The following is a 22702-nucleotide window of genomic DNA, read 5'->3' on the forward strand; positions in this document are numbered from 1 at the left end:
TGTCTGAAATTGAGATAAAAGTGGAAGTCTTGGAATACACCATTCCTAAAGAGGAAAAGAAGACATTGTGGGCAACAAAAATAATTTCAGCTTCCCATATTAATTATCTTATGTGTTTCTGAAAACAACTAAACAAACAAGAATAAATAAAAACCAGAGCAAGCTATAACACACCCAGATGGGAATACAGATGTAGGATCCAGTGTGGCTCTTTAAAAAGAAAAAGAAAAAAAAAAAAAAAAAAAGGAAAAAAAAAAAAAAAGAGAGAGAAAAACATCTTTTTCATGAGAAAACAGGAGATACAACTTATCTGGGCTTTCCAAATTACTATTCCAGAGATCTTTGAAACAGATAGGAAAAACAAACAAACAAACAAACAAACAAACAACAAAAAAAAAAAAAACATGAAAAATCAAAGTGTGGGAAGGAAATTTTAGTTCTAGAACATAAACTTTATAAAAGATCATAAACACCCAAATTAAACTTGTCAATTTTCTGAGTGAAGAGAGGCTAATAACAGGTTGTCTATAAGATCTTTGCTAGAACAAGTATCATTTAAAGCTTCATTATCTTGACAAGTGAGTGAACAGATGGCAAAATCTGTACGAACTCAAGATTTCCTAGGGTACCAAAGATTAGAAAGATTTCCGGGAATCAAATTCAGATCACCAAAGCGAGGTGATTTGACAGCCTCAAAGCAGATGGGATTTCAATGTACCTAAGTGTGAGGTAATGCTTGGGAATGATTGAAGCATTCACTGATACCGCAGTATTAATGAAGTGCTACCAGCTCAGAAAAACACCTAGGCGACATCATGGACAGCTTAATTAAAACAGCCCAGTGAAAACAGCTGTTCAATTTGCAGCACTCGTCATGAAAGCAAATAAAATGCTAATTTATATGAACCATAGAGAACAGTGTTGATATTATTATATTGTCATCATATAAATTCAGGAAAATATATCATAGCGACTTCCAGCACTGTCAACATTACAAAACTATCTACAAGACAGGAGGCAGTAAAGAACGATATGCAGAGAAAATACATTTCTTTTACTTAAAGAAGTAATAAAAAATGCTGCAGTAATAAATTTATATTCAACATTTAGTCATGGGGATATCCAAAGAACATAAGATACAGAACATGTAGCACTCCAATGTGCTGGAACCTGTTTCCCCATTAATGATGACCATCAAGTCAACAAGAAACTGGGGGCTTTGTGCTCATCTATTCTCAACAAGCACGATGGGAACAAAGAGAAAAATGAAAGTGTACATGCTTGAAGGAAGTGAAGCACGTGGGAATTTTGAGAATTACCTGAGCAAGTCAAGAATGTCACCATTAATGTGAGGTTGTTACTAGTGCTCAGTGCTTGGTCTAAATTCTGTGGCTTTTTTTTAGTGAATGATTAGAGCAGTTCTTGTAGGAAGGGAGCTTGTCCCTGGTGATGATGGAGAAGACCTTGAGTTTCATCAGATCTGCACTAAAAGGTAATTTCTACCTGTATCAAGTGGAGTAACGTGCTACTGTAACTTTCTAGTGGCACATACAACCCACTTCATTTATCCTGCCCAGCTATAAAAGATGAGCTATGGGACAGGAGAGAGGAGAATAAATCCAAATATGTTTAAGTCCTAAAGGAGGATAATGTTTTCCAGATGAAATAGTATTCTTTATGACTTGACTGACAGCAATAAACTATTTTAGATCCCTGCAAAACCATTTAGAAACATTTGAGAATAGAAACGGGGAATAGCCTCCAATCTGAGGCCATAAGAAGACTGGGCTTTGGTTTTCACCTTTACACCCTAAGCTTTTTTCTCTTTAGCAGTGACATTCCCTAAAATGTTTTTTAAGGCCAGAACTCTGAAACTATGTAGTTGATAATTTTAATCAAATTAACATTAAGGGTTACTTGGTATAAATATTCTCTGTAGTTTAAACTATGCCATCTTTTGTCCCAAAAACTAACGCCAGGTAAGATCTTGCTGAGTTCTAATGCATCTAGCACCTACTCTCCAAGCAATTTACATGTTTTTTTCTAATGTCAGTGATTCAAAAAAATCTCTGAAATGTAGATCTCAGGTAACTACTGCAGATTTATGTCAGCACAAAATGACAAAAACTTATTGAAGTGAGTCTGCCTGGCAGAGGTGAAAGTAAACCATATGAGCAACTTCTGTATCTGCAGCACCATAAGGATGTCCTGACATCGTTCATAGGAAACTGTTTCACTGGAAACCATAGAAAATGAAGTTTGGAACCAGTGATACATACAGGTGAAATACCAACATTTTCTTACCTTGCTCCACAGGCCTGGGTGCCTGTCTTCTTTGTTTGCATGACACTGAATTGCAGTCAGGAGGACTTTTGTATGTGGAGCCTCAAAAAAGTGAGTCTCCTCATACCAAGAGGGGAGCTGGGCCAGCTGGAAAGCAGCGCTCCTAAGGAGAGCAAAAGGGAAGTGAAGCCTGCTCTTTCTGTTCTGCCGTCAAATTTTCAAGTATTGTTAAATCAAAAAGATGCCCCTTCCTGGAAGCTGGTGGTATACTGCAGTGCTGTGACCTCTGGCATCATGCTGGTCACATCACCATGCACTGCAGCAGGTGATGGCAACACCTCCTCAAGCTCTCTCTGCTTTTGGCATGCTGGGCCGGTGACAGAGCAATCCCTGCTATCACCTTTCTTGGAAATTAAGCTGCTTTACAAAGTAATACTTTCCACCCCAAAGAAGAAAAGGAAAATATCATAGTATTTTCTAGGTTTCTCCCATGGTGTTTGATGTTTCTTCTGATGTAATGGTACTTTTACATCACCATTAAACTTCTGTAAAAAGCAAAGGGGTACATAGCATAGATTTTTTGCCTCGTACACGGAGAAGTTGGAGTCTATCTGGAAGACCACAATAATTTATGCTTTGAGCGGTGGACTATTGCATTCTTACAGTGAAATCCTTTCACATAGACCATGATTATACAGCAGCACATCAGTGCTCCTTTAAATTCTGCTGCCTGCTACAACATATATGCCTGCTGCTCATATATGTGGTATTGTCCATAGGAAAACACAGTACAGCTTTGTTTCCAAGATACTGCATCTTGAGTGAAATTATGCCATTTTGTGAACCTGTTTAACCTGCATGCAAAAGGTAGGAAGGAAAAAAGGTGAAGAAGCTCCAAATTTGCTGTCACAAATATTTTTTATACTTTGCTATTTAAGATTTTGCCTACCTGATTACATGAAGCCATTACTGACCCAGTATTGGGCATCCTTTGATAGCTTTCTTCCCCTCACGCTCTCTTGAATAGTTCCAAGGACAGCACTACAGGCCTCTTCGTGTTTCAACCAAAAAAGCAAACCCCTCAGTGTCTCACAGTGAACCGTTCTCTGCTCAGCTCTAAAATCTGAAACTGCAGTTGTTGCTGCTGACTTGTTAATATAACACAGACATTGACATTTCCTGGTTACTGTAAACACTGAAATGCTTTTGGAGTTAATGGAATACAGGTGCTGCCCGACGCTACCAAAATGTTCTCACAGAAACAGAGACGTTTTTGGATAGAAAGAGCTGGAGGTCCACCTCATCCAGCCCCTCCTTCACAGCATGAATATCCTGCCTCTCAGTGGGAATACCCAGATATGTTAAATGTCATCAAATAAGCATTCTTCCTAGGCTTAAGCACAGATTTCTGTAACGCCAGAGCTGAGTGATGGAGTGGGGTTAGACAGGCCCTGGGTCTGCTGGGACACCTTCCCAACAGGTCTGTGGGAAATGATGCTTACCAGTGAATAGCTACCAGTCTTTGCCTTGAATAAGGCCCAGAAAACTCTGTGACCAACTGCCTGGCTGTTCTTCACTGTGGTAGCAAGAAGAAATTTAAAATCAGCCTCAATATAATGATTAAAGATCCCATAGAAGTGTTCAGGTCAATAGGGGTTAACTTGCACCCCAGCCAAATTGTGATTCTGGTCATTATAATTTGCCTACCTGAAATCCTATCCCCTACTGCAACTGGACACAACATTCTTTATTTCCTGTCCAAATATGTTAGCGGCATTGCTTTGCTATTATACGGCTGCCGTGCTCGGTTCCAGAAATGGCCACATGTCAATTCTATTAAATATTTTTTAAAAATCTGTTGAATAAGTTAAAATAGTAGCTGTGCAACAAGTAGCAAAGGAAGTTCTACAAATCCATAGCTTGCATTATGTTGTTATTGGCAGTATCCTCCCATCAGTCAGTAACCTGAAATCTGGGAAAGTGTGTGTGCACATGAGCATTTGTGTAGCTGAAGAAAGTCCTTACCCTTTCTTAAAAGTAAACTGGTCTTGGCAATGTCTCCATTGAATTGTCATTAGAACCTGTTGTCAAAACTGATCGAGTTTTCCTGTGTAATCCAGGAGAGTTATATAAAAAAAAAAAAAAAAAGAACAAAAAAAAGAACAAGCTCAAACAAGCTCCCCGGTCTCTGAACCAATATCCAGATACAGTGTGTGTTAAATGGCCACTGACTGATGCAAAGCTGTTTTTCTGCACATGTTTCAATTATTTCTACTGTGATGATAATAACAGTTGAAAGTCTGAAAAAAAAATTAAAAATCTTAGTTTAGACAAGGTCCCAATACAATATTAAGGAAGTGAGCACTTTGAGCGCAAAGAAAGGTGTAATTTAGAATAATATATTTTTGTCAAGCAATGAAAAGGTGGGGAAAAAAATGCGACACCAGAAGCTAGAATTAGAAGAACAGGGGCAATATTTGGTGCTGAGACATTTCTTGTTTCAACATAACCGCTCACTTCTTCAGGGGCATTAATCACATTCAAATGTCAAGCTCTGCTCCAGTAAAAAAATACTGTATCTACATACATAAAATATATGCTGCAATCCCAGTTGCTTCATCATTGAAGAAATGGTAATTTCTCCAGTGACCAGCTTTGCCCAGCCCAGGCTTTCATGTCTGCAACATACTATACTTTAAAGATGTCCACAGAGCATCCTACCAAAGACATTGAAAGTTTATTGGTGCTTGGTTTATTTTGGCTACTTTTCTCTGTTGAGAGAAAGGCAAGGGCTTCTGTGTCTGCATTTTGGATAAATTTTCAATTTAAGTATAAGCTTTGTTCTGTACTAGAGGTAGGCACTAGAGGTGCTCTTTTGATTTAGTGACCCATTCAGCGACCATCCATGCCACAGATACCTCCCTATCCCCTTTTTCACCCCTCTCACTGACCACAGCATCCTCCTACCTGTCACAAAGGGCCTTCCCCTGGAGTTCACTGTTCTTGTGCAACAAGTTCGGCTGAGTTAAGGAGGCATAAAAAGAGCAGGAAAGGGATTATTTGGAAAGAATCTCCAGGAGCTAACTATAGCTAGGATGTGAGATATGGAGAAAAGTCCTAGGTAAGGTTGGCCAGCTGGTGAAAATCCTGCTCCGTGGTAAGAACAGACACAGCAGTTGTTTTCCAGAAAATAAACAGAGAACCCTGAAATTTTCTCTAATTTTATTCTTTAAGAAATGAATTTTCTGTCTGGAGGAGTTTTTGGGGTGAAAATTCATGGTTGCCCTAGGAAGAACTTCTACCTCCTGTTTGCCATCTCATCTTTATCCTCACTTACTCTGCCTTGATAGACATTGTCTGCTCTACCTGAGTGCATCCCAAACGCAAAAACGCTGGCAGCCCTCTGCCATCACCATTCATTGCAGCTCGCTCTGCCTTTGTGTTGCATCCAGCGGAGGCTGCTTGGCTGACGACTGAAGGCCCTTCCTCTATCTATCTATCATTCGCTCAATATTAAAAGCTCGATTCCCACAGTCTGTCTGCACGGGATGCCAGCTCTCATTGTCTGCCCATTACATTTTCAAATATGCACTGGCACACTTTCTCTGAAGCTGCCACTCGTGCTTGGGAGTCGGTCCTCTGAATATATTACAATATCGCATTAACCTCCTGTGAGACCCTCTTGCTAACTTGCTTCGTGTCTGTGCCTCCAAAAATGAATTCTGGCGTGCTAACACCAGCAGTTATAACAGTGGCCAGCATTGTTTTATCGTTCTCTTGTACTCTTCCCTTCCTACACTTCTCTCCACTGGTGTCTTATGCTTAGTTTACAATCTCCTAAGCGCAAAGATTGAATATTTACTCCATCCAATTTCTGGTTCTAGGTGCTTTGGTATTACAATTTCTTATTAATAATATACAACCATTTGTCATGTGAACAGAAAAAAAAAAAAAAAACAAAACTTAATTCCCCCCTGCCCCCATCTCCTCCATGCTAGTTCCAGCAAGGGAGGTGGAGTGCAGTCAAACAGCAGATACTTTGTTACTGGAGTCTGTATCTGAGCATACTTTGAGCCTTCGCACATCGAATTCTGCAAGAAGTCCTGTTTATTTCAGCATTAATCACTGGGAACAAAAGTGAAAGAATTTGGCCCCAACTAATGCGAGACAGCAGCGCTCTGCTGCTGGCAAAACGTGGAGTGAGCCTTTCCCAGGGCTTCAGGAAGCTGCGAGGGAGAAGGGCGAACAGATAGGTGCCAATCTCTCAATAAGCTGGGCAAGAGTGAAGCAGCTTTACAACTCATCCCTATTAAAGCTACCTTAGAATGATGATCATTTGCATATAGAAATAACCAGCAAGGAGAGCGTGCCAGCGAACAAGCTGGAACATTTTGTCCTTGTTCACAGTGATTCTTGTTTTTCTCTCTCTGAAATATTTGTTTGTTTACTGAGATGTAAAAGAGGACACCTACTCATATGTCCTTGGTACTTTTCACATAACTTCAACCACAGAATCAGTGTGCAATTCACTGCAGTCTGCTGTTAGGAAAACAAGCAGTGGAAAACCTCAGATCTTTTCTTCCCTTCCAGAAGTAACTCAGACTTGCAACATCAGACTCGGGACATTTAGCCCGTGATAGAAAACAAATTCCAGAGTTGTAGGACCCCCAAAGAGATAAAGATCATTGCCAAGGCTATAAATATTACTTGATGTATGTATATCCGGCTGTCTGAGCTGCTATTTGAAGCTACAGAAGTACAACATCATTTGTAGTATAATAAACTTCAAGAAGCTTCATTAATTTACAGTCAGTTCTTGAGGACTTTAACGTATTGTAAAGTTTGGTATTGTGCTGATTAGCATCAGATTGCATCAGGGATCCTGTACCACTAATTGGTTTCGTCCTTGGTTCTGTTATTTCTTTATTAGAGATATAAGTTGAGGAGGTTGTGTCCATCGAAGAGCATGCAGTAACCAAGGTTGTGCTCCTTTCGTGTTTTCCTATGCAAGACATTCCTGGGTTTGTTTTTCGACAAGCAGACCACTCTTCTGACGTGGTTAAACTAACACAAAATGCTGACTCTCCGTAACTAAGGTCTAGAGGAAAAAAAAAAAAAGAAAAAAAAAAAAAAAAAAGGAAAGAAGTTACACTTTTCTTGTAGGCTTTCAGTGATTTACAAACGGCAAACCAATAGGTTGTCATCTCTGGCTTTCCTTAGGCCTGATTCTGTTCTTACCAAATGCACGGGAGCTTTTGCAGTGACGTTATTAGGACTGGATCAGGCTGCATAATGGAAGCTGTAACAAATTAAAAACACACTGCTAATTAGAGGCCAGATTATTCTGTAGTATCAATTAACTTACCATTTAATTACCATGGTGATTGGGAGGAACTATAAATTGCTAAATATATAATTAGAACATCAGACTTCTGTGCCACAGTGGCATCAGAGCACGGGTGTAATTAGGTTAGATTTTTTCACAACATTGTACATGGTTGCATGATCTCCAGAGACAAACACCACTGTCATTCCTGCCAGTATTCTGTTATCAATGAGAAGAGGCAAATATCATAGTTCAACTTCTTTTAGGGCAGCTGGGAACTTTCTCCTTTTCTCTTCATCATACACATTGTTTTTGTTGCAATTATTTTGAACAGAACCATCTTGGCATAACTAGCATGAAGCAGGAAAACTGCTCTTTTTGTGGAAAATGTTTTCTCCCCTCACACCCACCCTCCCCAAAGGTTATCCATCTTGTTTGGGATATCAGAAACTTCCCAACTGTGGACAAGAGCTCTGATCAGTTGGTTACTTGTGAACTTACCCAGCTGATGAAAATGTGCGGAGGAGGTCCAGAACGTTACCTCTTAGTCACGCTTCCTAACATCCTAAAATGCAGTGAAACATCTTTGACCTGTGAGTGATCCCTAACACATACCTTTCTTCTAGCAGGTTGTGTAGCACAGCTTTTGTTGTAACTGCTGCTATTAGGTGTAATACATCAAAAATACCTGCACTGGTAACTCGACTTCGGAACAGCTGACTGTGATTAGAGACGTATAATGGGAACGGGCCAGTTGTTGCATGAGATATTTTCTCATTACTCAATAGCACTGTTTTCTCAGGGGACAAAAGCACAGTATCTGGTTTTGCTGCTGGATTTAGTTTTCCACAGTAATGGCAAGTACCTGGAATTAGTAAGATTTTTGTCAGTGCCTGCCACAGAGATCAGTCTAGGCTTGCCAGTTCTGTTCTGCTGCTGATTATGAAATAGAGCCATATCGCTGGCATTTATCTTGGTAACCTGCAGTGAGATAACACGGTATTAGCAGTTGCTAGTATCTCATTGCTAATTGGCCATTTTCAGTAAAACTAGATGTCTAGGAACATCTTTGATAAAGGAACATCTTCAAAGTGGTATAGAAGGGAAGAGAATATCTATTACTGTATCACCACTTTCTGGCCATTACAGAAAGGAACTGAAGAAATGAAGACGTATTTTCCAGACAGATTGGACGTGGTGAGAGGGCACCTCCAAGTGTGGCTGCCAGAGGACCACTTTTGGAGGTTACAGTGCTGTCTGGCACGGAGTGTAATCTGTGGGCAATGACACAGCAATATGGACAAAAACCTTTAAAACTGAAGATGTGATTTCCTATCTAGACCGTGTCACAGCTGATATTTATATGGCAGCTGAGCAAGGTATCAGAAATCAGTTGCTTGTCTCTACCTGGTTCCTAGCAGACAGGAGCACACGGCAGTGAACAAGCGCTGAGTGTTACATACCATTAATGCTGTATTGGTAGGGAGCTAAATAAAGTGAAACAGAGGTCAGAAAGCTGATTTACAGGGCGAAAAAGCTGATTGTAGGAACTGTAATCCTCTCTCCTCCCATTAACATTAGCAGGTGTTTGCTCTGGATCATAGGATGTGGAGGTATTTACGTAATTATGCTGTCCTTCTGCCAGATGTTGGGGGCATCTGGCCCTAGAAGAGTTTGTCCAGTCAATTGTAGGATGCTGCAGGTTGAATTGCAGAAGGATGAGTGACATCCAGTATCTTTACAAGTTCTGTAGAAGTACATCGTCACTACCATAATACATAAAGTGCAGTAGCTTAAGAGGAGTCTTAAGCATTTTAAGAACAGAGACAATGAAAAAAAAATCACATCAGAGAATAGGCAAAAGACATCAGTAAAACTGAGTGGTAATATGGAACACAGCTGTGTGTTTGCTTGTAGTTTGTATGGGTATTGCTGACATTACAGCGACAATTTTAATTTAAACAAGATGGGGATATCTGTAATGTTTAACATGATTGCTTCACCAGGGTATTCAGCTGTTTCAGTGCATGGCACTCACTTTAAGGAACATCAGCGTCTTCATTGCACATCACAGACACTCTGCAAAAATAGTAAGTAATAAATAATGGTTTGCAACTGAATGAAATTAAGCCCCTATTGTCCTTCCCTGCTATCAGACTCTCTGCTGCCAGTAATGCTGGGAACCATCCGCTCCATGGGTGGCCAGAATAGGGAAAGGGCAATCATTACAACAATATTTCCCAGATCCCAGAGGAAGGAGAGGCCCCAACTTGGTTTCCTAAATGGGGTAAGGGCGCTGGTGTTGCTCTCTGGCTCATCTAGGGATGGAGGAATCGGAATTCCTTTTTGTCTGCAAATGTGTGCAAGAAGTGACTGCCAGAGTTTAGTTATGAAACCTTTCAGGAGGGCAGGAGCTTGTTAGTGAGGAGATAATGAAGGGGGTATGGGAGGAATGAGGCAGGGGGAGGGAGGCAGAAGATAACTGGGTGGAACGGAAAGTGGGAAAGAAATGCGAGAGACTGCGCTGTGAGGAGAGTGGCTTTGGTGGAAAGCTGATAAACAGAGACCTCAGAAAAACGATTTTATTCTGCTGAAAGTACCGTCGGGGGTGAAGTGGCTATTACTACTTCTAGAGAGAAAGATAACACATTGCGAGCCGGGTTTTCTGTCACCTTGTTGGGGCTGAGTTCCCTCTGCCACCCCAAGAGCAGCAGGCCCGGCCATCGCTGGTGGGCACCAGAGGAGGAGGGCACCCGGGGCTGCGAGCACCAGCCCAGGCTTGGGTGCAGGCTCACGGGGCGGCTGGGACCCCACAGACCCCAACCCAAGACTCCCCAACCCAAGCAGGGTTTAAAATTTAGGCGCAGGACCACCTAAACTTGACACTGGGGCCACCGAGGCTGGGTGGTGCTTGGGGACACGGTGCCTGATGCGAGCCCGGGGGGGGCGGCCATTTCGCACCAATGGCCGCCCCCTCACGGACCGTGCCGGCGGGCATGGGGCCGGGGGGGGGTCCCTCAAAGGGGGACGGACCCCGGGGGGGGGGCACCTTCCCCGCCCCACAGGGGGAGGCTGGCGGTCGAGCGGCTGCCCCGGGATGGGGGCGGGCGGCGCTCAGGTGCTAAGGGGCGGCGGTGAGGCGGGCTGCGGCGCGGCGGGGCTGCCCCGCGGCCCCATGTGGCCGCCGGCGGCGGCGGCGCTGAGCGGGGCCGCCCGGGGCGGCATGAGGAGGCACCGAGGATGAGCAGCCAGCGCCGGCCGGGCAAGGCGCAGCTCCGGCGGTCGCTGAGCGAGCAGCTGCGGGACTCCACCGCCAAAGCCTGGGACTTGCTGTGGAGGAATGTCAGGGAGCGGCGGCTCGCAGGTCGGTCCCGCCGCGCCGCGGGGCTCGGCGAAAAAGCCGAGGGAAAGGGGAAAGGGGGGAGGCACCTGCCTCGGTGCTCGGGGTTAGGGCAGGGAAATGCAGGGGGTCGGCTGCCCCGCCGCGGGTCGGGCTCACCCCCGTGTGCCGTCGGCTTGCTGAGGCACCGGCAGGTTCAGGTGGGCTCCTCGAGGGGGTAAAAACCCTAAAATCCCCCGGGACAAACGCTGTGCTTCTTTGCAGGCGCTGTCACGGCGCCAGGGCACCTGAGTGCTCTCGAGGCTCGGGCTCCTGTCCCCAGGTGGAAAGCAGCGGGACAGAGCAGGTGCTCCGGGAGGTCGAGGCACTCCTAGGGCACTCCTACAGCAGCAGCACCCCCTCATCGTGTGTGTGTGGCTGGTGTATTTGGGTAAAACGCCTCATAAATGCAAAGATGTGGAGGGTGAGCAGCAGGGCGAGGGAGAGTTGCGGTGCTGGGAGGCGATACATCAAGATTTATGAGCAGAGTCGCGTATAATGAAGGGTAATTTGTTAAGGCGGATTCCTCTGCCACAGCCCCCAGCGCTGTTAGGAGCGTGGCGACCTTGCCCAGGGCACCGTGACACGCTGGTGTTGTGTAAGGCGAGGGGAAACAGCGCGAGGTGTGAGTGCCTACAGCACAGGGCTTCGTGTGGACATACAGTTAACATAAGGGGCGTAAATTGTGTAGCAATTTCAGGAAAATGAAGTAGAAGTGGGTATCTTCACTAATGAGTTACCAAACTAATTAATTCTGCGGTGTTACGGTTACCCAAAATATTAATCCGTCTTTGCGTGTGATCTGCTTATCCCTATATTAAAAGCAAATGCCAGCAGACATCCAGCAATGACACTGTTTGGCTATTTTTTAATTTCTTTTCTTTTATGGTCAAAGACAACTATTGCTTGATTGAGCAAAGGACCTGGGCAGGCTGCCACGAAGCCGTAGCCAACTTCTTAAAGCCACTGTGTATTAAAATTGACGGTGTCAGACGTTTTGGTTAAGGTGGACAGAATACTAACGTCCTGGGTTTATGGGCTGCCGTAATTTAAGTGCTGTTCGTGATACATATGTCCTTTAATTAAATGAATTATGTGACAGCATTACAAAATGTGTACGAATAACATCTGTTGATTCCAAGTATGTTCTGTAATTCGGATGCTTTTGTGTCTCAGGGATTTTTGTCCTTTCTATATTTATTTGTCACGCTGGCTCCTGTAGCTGCAACACATATTGGTATGCCTCTTCTTCCAACTTCCATTAATGGGACGGGAGGGGAATTTAAATCTATACACATCTACGTGTGTTGTCTGGCTTGCTGGTTGCCAGAGCAGCTTCTTCTCCATTGCAATAGATCCAGTCCAGCACAGGTAGGAAGTTGTACAAGTTCTCTCTTTTTTTCCCGAAGTTGACATCTGTGGTCCAGCCCTGACAGTCAGGGCAGCAGTGTAACCAGTGGCTGGTTTTTAAGGATAACCACCAAAACAAAAAGCAGTTTTAACCATCTCAGTGTGCTGTCCTCTACCAACCATCAAGACAAATAAAGGCTTGCAATTAAGTCACTGTTGTGATAACAGCTTTGCCACCACTTACATAATTACTCTCTTGGTCTACTTTACTGTTCTATTTATTTGTTAAAGTTGTGCCAGTTGCCCAATGTATACCCACAAAGAAAGCATGTACGGGACAGCTACTGCTTCTTTCACAAAAATCCTATCTCGGAGGTTGTAAGAGAGCTGGGAGGTCTCCAGTCCTCCCGGTGGGATCAGCACTGGGTGCAGGGCAGGCTGCTCAGGGCTTCCTCCAGTGTTCCTTGGGAGGATCCTCTGCAGGATCTGTGTGCTGAGGGGTGCAATACACAGCTGGGCAGTAGCAGCAAGGAGCTGTGCCTTGGCTGGAAAAAGGAGAGGGCTGAACCTTGGTTCTGCTGCTCTCAGAGAGGCAAACAGCATGGCTGGGGTGCCGTAACAAGTAAGTGGTGTGTAAAAAGACCACTACAAAGTGCTTCTACCCTTCCTCCAACCTCTCATCCTTTATAGCGAGGAGTGAGCAGTCAGGTCCCTGGTATGCTCCTGGCTTGGGACTGTCCCACACTGTCTCATGTTCAGGCTGGAGCTGTGGTTCCCGGCAGCTCCCAGTCACCCTTCCCGATTCACTGACCTGCATTTGTTTATTAAACAATGGGTGTACCCACTGCTTTGATGCAGATGCCAGCCTTAGGTTTTCTGTGCTTGCCGTAATTTTTGCAGAGGTGGTTCAGGTGCTGGTTATATTCCTGCTATGCTTATGTTTTTAGTTAGGATTCTCAAACTCATTCCATCCCTAATATGCTCGTTTTTACATCAGTTCAAGATTGGGAACATGAATTAAGCTGATAAGAATTATCTAATGCACTAATTCACAGTTTACTATAAGTATAAAGAAATCTGCCATGAAATAGGTTTTTGTGGCTTTTTTGTTGCTAGCAGAACTGAGCAGCTTAGCTATGATGAAACACATAGTTTCTGCCTATTGATTGGGAAATGAACCAGGATGTAACTCTCTTGTTGGAGTGGGGCCCTATTGGTCTGAAAACTCACATTACATACCATCTTTTAGTGTTAGGGTAATTCTGGACCACTATGCTATTATGGAAATTTGGAACTCGACTTACATGTTTACCAAACCCTTTAACAATAATGACCCTCAAGGTGTTTCTGAAATCACTACTCAAATCTCAGTCACCTGTTACAATAAAACACAACAAGCCCAGTTATTACATCCATTGTATGTGGATGGTATGTGGAAAAGTACTTTCTGTTGCTATACGCTGAAAAATCTGAACAAATATAAGGTTTATATTGGAACAAATATAAGGTTTGAAGCTCAGGACTTCACAATCAGGAGATGCCAGAGGTAAGGTTGCCTGTTGCTGCCTTGCTCTCCAGCCTCCTTACAGAGTAGGACTGTATTTAATGGCATGATCACGTCCCTTTTTTTTCACAGAACTTTCTCCCCCATTCATTGTACAGGGTAACAGTCCCCGTTGCTGAGGATGTCAACCTAAAGCCTGATACAAATTTAATCTCCTCGCTGAGTCTTGCATACTTCATGCCATTAATATTTTAGCTGTATTCCTAGAAGTTGCAAGGTTATGTTCCCATTTTACAGAGAGGAGCCAGAGACACTATGAGACTAAACTCACCAGTATCAAAACCTGAATATTAGAACTTGAATTTTTAGTATTTTTTTCCTGTTATAAATACTTTAACACTCAATGGCTCCCAGTGACTCCTGTTGCACAATAATCATGCAAATCAAGTTTCCGGGATCTAATTGTGCTAAACTCATGGCATAAGTCACATTTCCTGCCTGTCTGGACAAATTTTGTATGAAGTGACTTGCTGCAAATCAGACAGACGTGGGCAGATACTCAGGGGCACCATTTACTTGGCGTAGTCTTAGAAACACCATTTTTTCCTGCTTGTTGTCTCCCACCCTTCCCTGCCTGCCTTTCAATAAACAGAGCAGGAGTCCTGCAGCAATTGGCGTAATTAGCTACATGACTCTGATGAAGGGCTGGATCATTGTCCATCATCAGACAGGGAAGTTTATGTGAAGACACTGCCTGGTGTGATCTTGGGCAAACATCAAAAATGATCAGAGGTCCAAAGATCTTGGACCGCACTCAGTTTGGGGCCCGGCCATTCCCCATGCAAATGGAATTTGGGGAAAGTTTTCCATGGGTCTTCAACGGTTTGCTCAAAATGGCATTTCAAAGTTTGATAAATTGGCCAGGTTTGGGCAGATTTTTCAGAGACTGGTACCAAAATGACTCCTTGAGCCTTCGCTGTGGTGGGTGAAGCACTGGTTAATCAAGTAAGAGGAAAATATATGGAGGGTCAACGGAGCTTGGCCTGAAATTATCTTGGAAGTGGATGACCTGCAGCATCAAAAATTGTAATGGGAGCACGAAGCAGGAACATGACTTAAAGAGAATTTTATCCTAAAGAAGCCAAAAGTAAGGTCTTTAAATGGAAGGGTTTAGAAGACCTACACTGTGGGCATCCTTAATCAGTCAGGAAGATCTTACACGCTGATCTGCAGCTACAGGTATCTCTTCAAATGTGACTGAAATGCATTTATGTCAGAGATGACACTGAACATTAGCTGAAGCAGGATAGGAAATGGAGGATAACTTGTCCAGCTGAAATCATGGGAAGGCATCATGAGGCAGAAAATAGTTACCACATCCACAATTTGGTGGAGACATCAAGGCGATTCCCCCTCTCCTCCGAAGAGTGATCTGTGGTTGGTTTGTGGGTGATTGGGTTTTTATTGGGCGCAAACAGTCAGGTGTGAGTTTGTGATTTTGGGAGTCTGTGCTCCCTGGCACGAGCAGAGCCGTGGGGATGGGGGAAGAGGAAAAAAAAATTTAAAAAAAATGGTGGTCAGAAGCAGAACTAAATGAATTGTAGCACAGATTTTGTTATGCCAGTGTGGAGCCAAAACCTGCCACATTTCTGAAGCATGTGAAAAACCTGGTGTTTGTTGGGGTCAGTTGGGTGTGCACGCTTTTATGTTCCTTTTTAAAGCGATGGCTGTGTTTTCAGAAAGCCAAGCAGAGTCGTTCCCTACCCGTGCACCGGAGAGCACAAGATGCCGATTCTCGCGTATGTTGATAAGACGTGGAAGTGTAAGCTGCCCCCAGCCCTACCCCATCAATGGGAAAAGACCGTCCTTTGTCAAGGAGAAAAGCAATGAAAGCTGTTCTTTATTTGGGACCGAGTGCTTCGGGGAAGAAAAAAAAAAATGACTTAGGAGCGATTCTTTTGGTTTGGCGTGCCAGGAAATTTTCTGTGGTTGTATCAGTCCCGCAGACAAAGCGATAGCCTAACAAGTAGTCGTTAATCTCAGAAATTACGTTAATCGCTGTATCCACGCAGGATTAAAGTTGGGAGGGCTTTCTAGGTGAATTTCTGTGAAATACGTAGATGCCTCTCTGTGCGTGCAGGCAGTGGCCGTGCTCTGTAATTCCCCTGTCCTCCCCGAGGAGCAGGGCCGGGGCTGCGGGCGGGGGCAGAATGCCCCCATTGTGAGCCCTGCCGCCGCTTTCCCATGACCCGCGGGAGCCAGGAGTTAATTCCAGAAATACAATTACAAAAATACCAATAGGCCTGGCGTGCCGAGTGTTTCTCTATCAGCGGGAGGTTGTGCTCCCCACAGCCTCAAAATTCAGAGGGAGATGTGATTTTTTTATCCGTGCTTCTTTGGCTTCACTGCCGTTCACCACGTGAGACCTGGAGCAACTCTGGAGGAGCTGCAGAGCATCAGAGAACAAGAAAACTAATCTTCTGCTTTTACATCTAATACACAACTCTTGTGTGTGAACGAGTCCTGCTTCCATCAGAGCTATACCACAGATTATGTTCCTAAGGGAAATGCAAATCCAAATTTGATTGCTTAATTTCCTAACATGAAGCCCAAAGCTCTGCAGATAAAATGGCAAAGCAGGGCTGACAAGAGGGATGGCCACCATTTGGATCAGTCAGTTGTGGCTTAGCTAAAGAGGAAAGATACTTGATAAATCTCATTTAGTCTACAGCTTGGGTGTTCACTGGTCTTAATCATACATTAATCTTTAACATATATATTTTTCTAGGAAGTTACGAGGTCAGTCCTGTTTCCACTACAACTTATTTTTGTTTGTTTATTTTTGTTACTGACTTTGTATGGCTCCTTAAGCATCCACTTAATACCAGTCATGGCGTACTAAGTTACACATCTTTCAGGTATTTCCTACGAGGTGTGCTCTATTTATCTGTATGACTGTAACTCTAAAGGCCACGTGTCATCTCCCCACTCAAGTGACTTTATTTACAATACTAACTATGCTAGACCATTCATACAGACCGTTTATATCCACAACAAACTGTGAGCTGCTAAGTGAGCACCATATTAATTCACATCAATACAGCCTCCTGGATGGCTGGCCAGCAGGCTCCTGAACATGAGAAGTTCCCGGACTCGGGATGGCCCAGCAGGCTGGACTCTCATCCTGTTGCCTTCCAGTCACATCCCCAGCACGATGGGATCTTCAGTTTCAGGAACCAGCAAAGAGTCACTTCTGCAGTGAGTGTGGTATCATTGCTTTCTGTTTGAGTGAAAAAAACCTGCAACAAGTATTCCTTATTTTAATGTTTTTAAAAGTAGTCGCTCGCAAGGGTTCTGAGAATTTGGATGACTTCATGGTTCAATTTCTGTAATCGTTGCTGACAGTACCAGAATGGCCGTGTTGCAGAGCAGTGGGTTGACGTACATTTGTCTTTCCACATTTGGTATCTCTCATTTATCTTGTGAGACAAATGTGCTGTCTTGCTCTTCCTATTTTCGTTTTTCTTTTTCCTGTCATAGCATGGCCAGTTCCTGCAATGTTACGTGTCGTGATTTCTTTAGAACGTTATCAGCTTGAGTCACAACTCATTGAGAAACCCAACTTTCAAGTGAAAGTATATTTTACTTTCAATAAATGCGAAGTTCATTTAAATATCAAGTTTGAAAGGAAAAGCTTGAAATTCTGAACTTCAAAAAAAAAAAAAGAAAACAAACAAAACATCCTGATGTATTCTGTAGAATGTCACAGTTTTAAGCCAGCCTTGTGATTTTAGAGAGGTGGTACCTGTCTTATAGGTCTTAAAAAATGAGTTTGGGGAATATTATTTTCAATTACTTTCAATTTGGCTGATGGTTTCTTTTGATTATTACAGACTTAAAAGTAAGGCAGTGTAAGAGGCCTCTTGACTGGCATCGAGCATCCACACGAACACCGCATTTCATTGGCTACTCGGCATGTCCTGTTTACAGCTTGAAAATGAAAATATTTTGACAATCACACCATCCTGGTGCAGCACATACTGCAAATAAGCAAATATTAGATATATACAGAAATGAGCACAGTAAGTAACTGCGCTTGGTACAAAAAGGGATCAAGAATGTTTGCAATTAAGTGTAATTGGTTCAAAGAAAAAAACAAACTCCAAAAAATAATTGACTTAATGTAGGTAATAATGTAAATTATTGTTAAATACTCTGCCAGTTGTTCCAGCAGAGGGCAGTAATTTACATACAGTAAGTTCAAGCAGTATGGGTGTGCAATATGCCTGGAAGAACACTTAGGCACAATAACTGGTTTTATTAAGACAAGGCAATGTTCCAGGCTTACTGAATGTCTCAAGTACAGTGTGCCATCCTGGAGGTTTACTTTCTGTGCTTCCGCAGCAGGACTTAATCACGTTTAATTACACCAAGATTTATGCAAGTCATACTCAGCTCACTTGAGTAAATCACCTCCACGTGCCCCAGTGCTACATGCAGAGGGATGCAGCACATGCCCTCAATTTGATGCTACAAAACCCCACGACTTGGGGACTGACACAGCTCTTGCATTGTTTTGGGCACTTGAGGGAAGGAAAACATGCCAAAAAGGATGTTAGGATTGCAGGATAAACACTTAAGGACTAAAAATGTGGATGCAGCCCCTCTTACCTGCAGGGTGTTCATCTGGAGCAGTGTGGACAAAGCAACTCCACATCCTTTGGCCTGGGGTCCTGAGATTACTTACAGATCTAATGTATTTAGCAATGTCAGAGCAGCCCCAAACTCATCAGAGTTAAAATAAATAAATAAATAAATAAATTCAAGATGCTTTCAGCTAGAGCATCAACCAAACCTAAAACATGCTCTGCTGTACAAACTTATCAGGGAGAATTGTAGTTCATCATACAATTTAATCAAGATACCGACTCTCCCCTGCTGATGTTGAACAGTGAGTACCATAGAAGAGTTGTGTTCAGAGATCATTTTACAGCTCCAGCAGCATGCTGTAATACAGTGAAAGGGGAAGCACTGAAACTTAATTTTATTTTTTTTTTAAGCTGCGACAATTTGATTCCTAACCTATTTCAAAGCGAGTACCGTTTAAAATTCCTGCTTAAACTGCAAGTATTTCTCTAGCATTAATGCTCATGCTGTGACTTGAAAGGTAGAATTCAAGCTCTCTAATTGCTTTAATATATTTCAGTGAGTACTTATAGGATCACATTAAATCAGAAAACATGCTAAACTGGTGCAGGGAAAAACATTTTTGAAGGGCAGGATGCTCCTGAACTTCTGACATTTTGGTTGTCTGCACCTTAGGGTGTTAAGGATCAAAACAAGGTGCTTTTCAGGGGTGAAAGTGCTGCTGGTTGGGACCTACCTGACTGCAGGAGGAGGACATGACTTAGAGGCATCCTAAGATTTACCTGTGAAAGTAAGCTTTGATGAACGTGCACAAAAATAAAAAGAGGTTTGTGAATCCTACTCACTTAGAAGGCTGCTGAACTGTGTACAGTGTGTCACCTGCCTTAGTGGCAATCCTGTAAATACTTAAATAATTTGGCCCTGAAGATAAATTCACTGATTGAGAAACAGCTTTCTGAATTCCATCAACACTTGGCTAATTTTCCTTGTTGAAGATCTGAGCTAATGCAGGGGTAATCAGTGTCCTCTGTTGGTAGAGCTGAATGAATGGCATTGGTTGCCCCTGGGAAGGCTGGTTTTGGGGCTGGAGGGACTCATGTCCCAGGCTGTGATGAGACAGAAGGCACTGCCCCTTCACAGGTCATTTAGTACAGTAGCATTTTAAAGGAAACAAAAGCTGGAGTATTGGTTTTGTTACAGAAAGAATTTGAAGGGAAAATACCTTCAGCACAGGAACATAGTTCAAACATACCTTGTATATGTTGGAATCTGAGCTAACAGCAGCTTAAAATGTCTTTGTTTGGGCTTTTTTCACGGCAGTCTTAGAAGAAATTCAGGGTAACTGCTAGCTCCAAGAAGGGGATAGCTTGAGGGAGTGCTGAAAGAGAGGTCAGAACAGTATTGTAGCAGGTGATACCTCTCCGTCAGAATGCTGAAGAATTATATTTAGGGCTGGAGAAGAAGAGATCCTTAAGATTTGGGATTCACCTGCAGTTGGTTCATAGCTTGGAGTTCCCAAAAGTGTTTCACATACATATTTAAGGTTTGGAGAAGTGGGACCTGAACATCTATCCCAACACACTGTTTTTAGGTTATTTTCAATGTAAGCCTCATTCCTCTGGTAAAGACACCTCCTTCTCCCTGCACCGCCCCCACCCATCCTGCTCTGAATGACATGCTATGTAATAGCCTATCCCGAATAATGCTGTAGTAAATTACTTGAGACTGTGAGTCCTTTATGTGTCATTTTACTGTTGAAAGAATATGAGACTGGCATCTCATGGTTTTACTCATTTTAAGTGGTCTCTTTAACATAAGGACAGATTTTATCTAAATAAATCAATTTTACAGGGAGATTTCAGCCACTGGATTTGTAGTAAGAAAGAACTTTTTATTTATGACATTGGAGAGACCACAGCTGGGAATGCACCCCTTAATAGACTCAGACAGATGGATTCTGACAAGTCTGTGAACTATTCACGCTCTTTTCTAGCAAATATTTTGCAGCAATCCCAACTTGCAAATGCTACTTCAGAAACAAATGTGGGGCTCTCTGTCTCAAAGTGCAAAACAAAAGAGCGACAAGTGACTTTAGAATACTGTGGATCGAATACCTATGTGGTATCCTTATGAAATTTAGGAAGGAGTGCTTTTAGTGGACGGTAGTTATGCCTCAATGGTAAATGAAAGTATTAGAAGGATTGTATTTTTGTAGATGTAATGACGTTAGGATTTTCAGCAAAGGCTGGCACCACTTTTTTGGTGAAACAAAAGTATTTTCAATTTGTAGAATATTTGTCCATTTGTGTTTTCACTGAAATAGAGTAAATGCACATCTTCAGAATAGCTGCCTCAGTAAAACAGCAGAAATAGAAGAAAATGATACATCATGGGCAAGTACTAAAGGAGGTGGAAGTTACAAGAAAACTGAAGGGAGGAGTATTTCTGTGCAGTGTTGTTGCTACCCACTCAGATCACGTCTCTTTGAGTAGGACCAGTGCCTGGCATGCATTATTCCTCTTCAATTTTTAAACTTTAATTTGTAGTTTTAAAATCTTACCGAACACGGCTGTATTTCTCACATCGTAGGAAGGTAAAAATGACAGCTGTTTCTTCTTTTCTACATAATTTATTACTTCATTCACCTTTACCATATCTTCTATTACTTTTCTCAATTGAGATTTTCAAAGCCTCATAATAGCCTTGAGCCCATCAGCTCTCTTTGAACAGACTGGGAAATTGCATAGCCAAACAGACACAGCCAGCTTTCAAAATGTCAGTAATCTTCATTAACATACATAATTGGACGTGGACGTATGTAGCCTGAACCTCTGGACCTGCCACGTGGTGAGGTGGTTGGGGTTTTGCCCAACATCTTTCCTGGGAAGAACTCTTACAGCTTTCTTATCAGTTAAAAAGTTGAACCTTTTATATATTTTTATTTTTTTTTTGCCAGTTACACTAACAAAAATATACAGCAAGCTCTCCAAACCCAGCAGGAACACTCTGGAGGCTGTTGTAAGGATGGCTTCCGTCATCCTGACTTGACTCACTCCGTCACTTGATGAAAATTAAGAAACATTAGTTCCTAGAAAGCCAGAAGCACAGAGTTTTACATCAGCATGACAAATATGTATTTTGGTAATTACATTCGCTCCCTTTATATGTCCCTAAAAATTCCAAATGCTTTTATTTCGGAATGAGTTTGATTCTGATAATTTGATTATGGCCTTAATTCAGCAGAGCAGTTACCTAGTATGTAAGGTTAAACAGAGTTAAGTGTTCAATTATCTGGACTCATCCGTTTTGTTACACTTAACCTCTAAACCAACAGCATATTCTTTTTAAAAACGGTATGTATGAATTCAGTGTGGTAGGATGCATTCATCAGAAACTGGAAGGTACCAGAACATCCATATTTCTGATGTATCGTAAAGCAGAGGCTACTGTAGCTAATCTGATTCAAATGGAGATCAAATGAATTCCAGAATCTAGGTTAGAAAAGACACCACCAGATAAAATTGACTCTGCAGCATCTGCTTTGTTTTATACAAAACCATAAAATACGTAATTACGGAACTGCCAGAGCTGCCATCTTTTGAAGGCATCCTAAACAACAAGGACATCAGGACAAGTGTTTATCAGGCCAAGGCAGATAGATTAATTGTGGCATGGCAGCCTTTTAAAGAAGCAGTTTCATAGGGATTATAAAACAGCTGGGACGAATTGTAGGTGGGAACACCAGGATCCACAGAGCTGCTGTAAATCTCTGGATTCTAGGTCACGGCAGAGGCTACAGCACAGAGCACTCGCTCCTTCACCCCTTCTTGTTGCTTTCTCTTAAGGCTCGTGGCTTTTAGAGGGCTGCAACGATTATCTCCTCTTTATGGGGAGGATCAGTTGGTGCAAATGCTAGGGATCCTGAAACCGGGAAGCCAGTTTATTGCTGTGACAGATCAAGCAACATATGGAAGGAAACAAGACTTTCTCCAGAGACAGATTAAGTTTTTGCCAAGGCATTTTATTGAAATTTTGGAAAATAAACAGGTCATTAATTGGGTCCAGATTTAGCTACTGCAAATAGTGCAAAGATGTTGCAAACCAGATGCTTTCCCCTATTTGTTTTTACAGCCCTTTCTATTTGTGGATGCTCTTATTTAATGGCTTGTTTCTCTAATGGAGGGCATTGTTTTACACCGGACGTCTCGTCTCT

The 22702-nt window shown here is 42.7% G+C and overlaps 1 protein-coding gene across 7 annotated transcripts in view; it reads left to right on the top strand.

The window, feature by feature from the left end:
* Window positions 1–22702, top strand: part of STARD13 (StAR related lipid transfer domain containing 13) — a 291823-nt gene that overhangs the window by 136386 nt on the left and 132735 nt on the right. Inside the window, exon 1 of one of the 7 annotated variants that reach the window (XM_032189286.1) lies at window positions 10821–10973. The exons of the other annotated variants lie outside the window; for them this stretch is intronic. Coding sequence (XP_032045177.1) covers window positions 10850–10973 — 124 coding nt within the window. The 5' untranslated portion in view covers window positions 10821–10849. Of the gene's footprint in view, window positions 1–10820; window positions 10974–22702 lie in introns of those variants that run through there. 7 annotated transcript variants of the gene reach the window in all.

The sequence above is a fragment of the Aythya fuligula genome, chromosome 1, assembly GCF_009819795.1.
Source record: "Aythya fuligula isolate bAytFul2 chromosome 1, bAytFul2.pri, whole genome shotgun sequence".
Classification (NCBI taxonomy): Eukaryota; Metazoa; Chordata; class Aves; order Anseriformes; family Anatidae; genus Aythya; species Aythya fuligula.